Genomic DNA, 3759 nt, shown 5'->3' on the forward strand with positions numbered 1-3759 from the left:
GCTTGCATTCCTCCAGGGATGGGCATGGTATGCCAGCTTCTACCGCCTTCAAAACGGCCGCGAACCCTTTCTGCAGAAAGGGGAAGGCCCTAACTGGAGAAGATACGAAGGAAGGGTGCTTCTTACTCAAAGCAGCAACTTTTGAGTTTGAGAAGCCCCTCTCCTTCAACGCAGACGTTAGTGCAGCTTGAGCCTTGGCGTGATCCAAGATGATCACCTCCTTCGGTTCCGTCTCCTCCTTCGAGGCCGGCTCCTTCTTCAGACGGACATAACAATCCGGGTAGGCCCCTCTGCTGGGCCAGAATTCCACCTCCTCAAGGGGAACTGAACCCAGCTTCTCCGACATGACGATCTTCCCGACCGTCATCGGCATGTGCTCGGCATATCTCCACGGGTTAGCATCCGAGCACACAGGAAGGTCCTTCACGTTGAGCTTCTTTGGAGGCCCACGTGACGCTGTAATCTTCTGCATCTTGAGCTCCATTGCAGCGGCCTTCTGACTATTCTCCTTCTGCATCTGTTGTATCATAACAATGATGGAAGAGAGAGCCTGTTCCAGCTCTGTTGGAAGAGCGGACGAAGTAGAGGGAATAGGTTCAGGGGCCTGAACCGGAACGTCTGATGGTACGGAATCCTCTTCCTCCACAGCAATCGGATCTTGATCCTCCTCCTCGCCCCCTGCGAGGAGGTCCTGTTCCGCACGGTCGGACAAGTCCGACATCTTGTCATCCAGCTGGATGTCCTGCATGGCATCCGCAACATCCTCCTCCACTGGGATCTGGACGAGAGGGATCTCCGGCCGAGGCTGGGGAACAACAGCGTCAGTAGAAGCCTTGGGAAAAAGGTACGCCCTCATCTTCTCATTAGGAAGATAAGGTCCAGTGGTGTTGTTCTGGAAACCCCTTACCCATATACAGAGCTTCTCCCTCGCTGCGTCCCTTGACTCCGCCGACCTAGGGGATTCAAAAGCCTCAGATATCAGGTTAGTACATACTGAACATACCTGTGGATCCCAGTAGCGGAGATCATCCTTGGAGGCTGCGCAAGCCGCGTGCCTCCTACACGAGACATGTCCGCAAAAGTTCTTGCTGCGGACATTGCAGAAGACGCTATCGCACTTCGGATGCTCCTCCTGTAAAAGAAGAAAATTTCCATGAATATCAAGTGAATTTCAATTCACAGGTATATATGAGCATGTAGAAAGAATAAGGGAAAGACACATACTTGTGAATCCCACACAATCACCTGTGGAAGCCCACCAGCCATTAAAATCAAATGGTTAGTCTTTGCTAGAATAACCAAAGATCATATTTCCCGAGGGAAATTAGGTGTAGCTCACACCTAAGGTAAGATTCTAACATTCTGGCTAAAGATGAAAAGAATTCTCTTTTCATCTCTGTAAGGCAACCCCAAGTGACTGCACAAGGCAACACAAGTAAGTTAGAAAAGACAGTGTTGTAACCTACTATATCATGGTCTCCCCTGGCAAAATACACTATACAGGGAAGAACTGATACAGTACATGAGGGTGGTGTGCCGACCGGCTCTTGCCGGTTTTTACCCCTCCCCCTTTTTTCCAAAGGTAGGTCTCAAGTATGAAACTTAAGATCACCCAGATGGGGGAGAACTCCAGCTCCTATGCCTGAACCGGCCGGCAGTGGTTGCCGGTCCGTAGCTACCCGGGTGGCACCCAGCTGCCGGCCATCACTCTTAGTGGCCAGCAGACTGAGCGATGTAGCAGGCCGGCCGGCAGCGGTGAGCAAACCCTGCCGGCTGGCATCCACACCAGGTAGCGCCCGGCTGCCGGCCGCCACTCACAGCGGCCGGCAGGTGAGCAAGGAGACCGGCCGTCAAAGGCATATAACCACCGCCGACCGACAGCAGGAGAACTAGAGAACACCCCCTATCCGACTGCCGGCCATTAGGCCGGCAGACGGCAGGGACAACACATAAGAAGACAACAGAATGCGTGCCGGGCTAAGAGGCTATGTACCTCCGCGCCCGACACCCGAAAGAGTGCCGAGAGGAAGGGGAGACACTAAGTCAGGCTTCCTAACCACTGCTTACTGAATCTACAGACGGCAGCGGTTGAGGGACCAAGGAAGGACCGGGCAGCACTCAAGGGATAGGGCCTCTGCCAGTCGGCACACTCTGCCGGCCGACAGGGGACCATGTCAGCTCCCCATCCTAACCTAGGCTAGGTACGGATGTGAGACGGCTGACACAAAGGAAACGGAAAAAACAGAAGGGAAGGACAGAGGGTCCTGTCCAACCTTGTCTTGGTTAAGGATCATCCCCAACTAAGAAAGCCTATCTCAGCCAGGGAAAATCCATGGAGGGAGGCCGGCACTACTGGCTGCCTCCCTAAAACCAAGGCAAGGAAGGAATTGCTAATCCGGAAAGGGAACATATCCCGAACCCGGAACAGCAAAGAGGACAAGTCTGAGGGGTCACCGAGTGAAGGGATCATAACTACAGAAACCCTCCAAGGCGAGCCAAGGAGGATAAACCTCCTATGCCCGTGTCAGGCAGCAAGGGAGACTCTGCCCCCCGCTAGACCAACACGGACTCAGACTAATACACTGCTGTACTGTCCCTCTCTGAACCAAACCAGTTGGAGCAGGAAGGTACAGTACCACTCCAGCATAGTTATATTTGAAAATTAATTCAAACAAACCACTAGAGTTAAGCCTAAGGCTAAAGCAGAGGGAAAGGGTTGCCCCTTCCCCGAAGAGAAGGGAGCAAACGGGGAAACAGACAATATTTAAATAGCCTAAGCCAACCTAGCCTAGGCACTAAGAGAATCGATTACCTAAATCACCGAAACTCACTCCAATACTATCTTGGAAAATACTCGAAAAAAGCTTATATGTATAACGTTGCCTAACGCTTTAAACAGTATAAAATCACACTTGGAAGACTAATTATCATGCAGGAAGTACAAGGGCCAACAACTAGGCTACGAAGACTAGTGTCGGTCAGCCTAGGCAAATCCTTCGCCAGGCGCTATACTATAGCATCATAACAGAATTCCTAAATAAGCTAAGCAGCTAATATTTAAAGCGAAAGGGGGCTGGGAACGTCGCTCTTGCTAACCAAATAAATCGTATTCTAGCGAGCGACAGCGTCCAGGACGCCTCCAGCAGGCAACAGCTCTTGTATCAAATATAACTCTTTTAATTACTTTAATTTTAACCAAGAGCCTACATTTATACATAAAGGAAATGGTACTCAACTTATCCGAAGCAGAAGAAGTTGGAGAAAGCATAATTAACGAGTAAATCCAAGATTTTGTTAGAAAACACAGGGAAAACACCGAGTTGTATAGCTACGCAAAAAGGAATACAGATGGCGCCGCGAGCGGCGCAGGGCACGCTTACGAAACGGGGAGGAGAGATGCCTTACGAACGGCTCCCCCTTTTCTTATCGTTTTCGTTTTCTTACCATTTGACCCCTACGAAGTGTTAACTCTGTTCGGGGTATAGATTGCTATGTGGCGTGTCAAGAATACGTCCGCTGATATTTACGATATCCCTAAGGTCTTTTTTAGGGATACTAGCTCCAGGAGTTAGAATTCTGGGTACCTTAAGGTAAATTCTCTGGGAATATCGCCGTAGTTGTAATATACCCTAGGAAGCTACCTTTAAGGAACTTCCATCAGGACGACATGGCTTGAGCCCAAAAAAGCTAACATATATTCATGGCCTTCTTCGTTCTCGCTAATGGTCCCACAAGGTCGATCATCACCTTCCAAAAGTG

At 50.3% G+C, this 3759-nt stretch overlaps 1 protein-coding gene across 1 annotated transcript in view; it reads right to left on the reverse strand.

The window, feature by feature from the left end:
• Positions 1 to 1109: 1109 nt before the first annotated feature.
• The window catches only part of LOC137636895 (uncharacterized), a 15662-nt gene continuing 13012 nt past the window's right edge, over positions 1110 to 3759 (reverse strand). The window contains exon 3 of the mRNA XM_068369251.1: positions 1110 to 1132. Within this exon, the coding sequence (XP_068225352.1) occupies positions 1110 to 1132 (23 nt within the window). The remainder of the gene's footprint in view (positions 1133 to 3759) is intronic.

This window comes from Palaemon carinicauda, unplaced genomic scaffold (genome assembly GCF_036898095.1).
Source record: "Palaemon carinicauda isolate YSFRI2023 unplaced genomic scaffold, ASM3689809v2 scaffold432, whole genome shotgun sequence".
NCBI classification, from domain to species: Eukaryota; Metazoa; Arthropoda; class Malacostraca; order Decapoda; family Palaemonidae; genus Palaemon; species Palaemon carinicauda.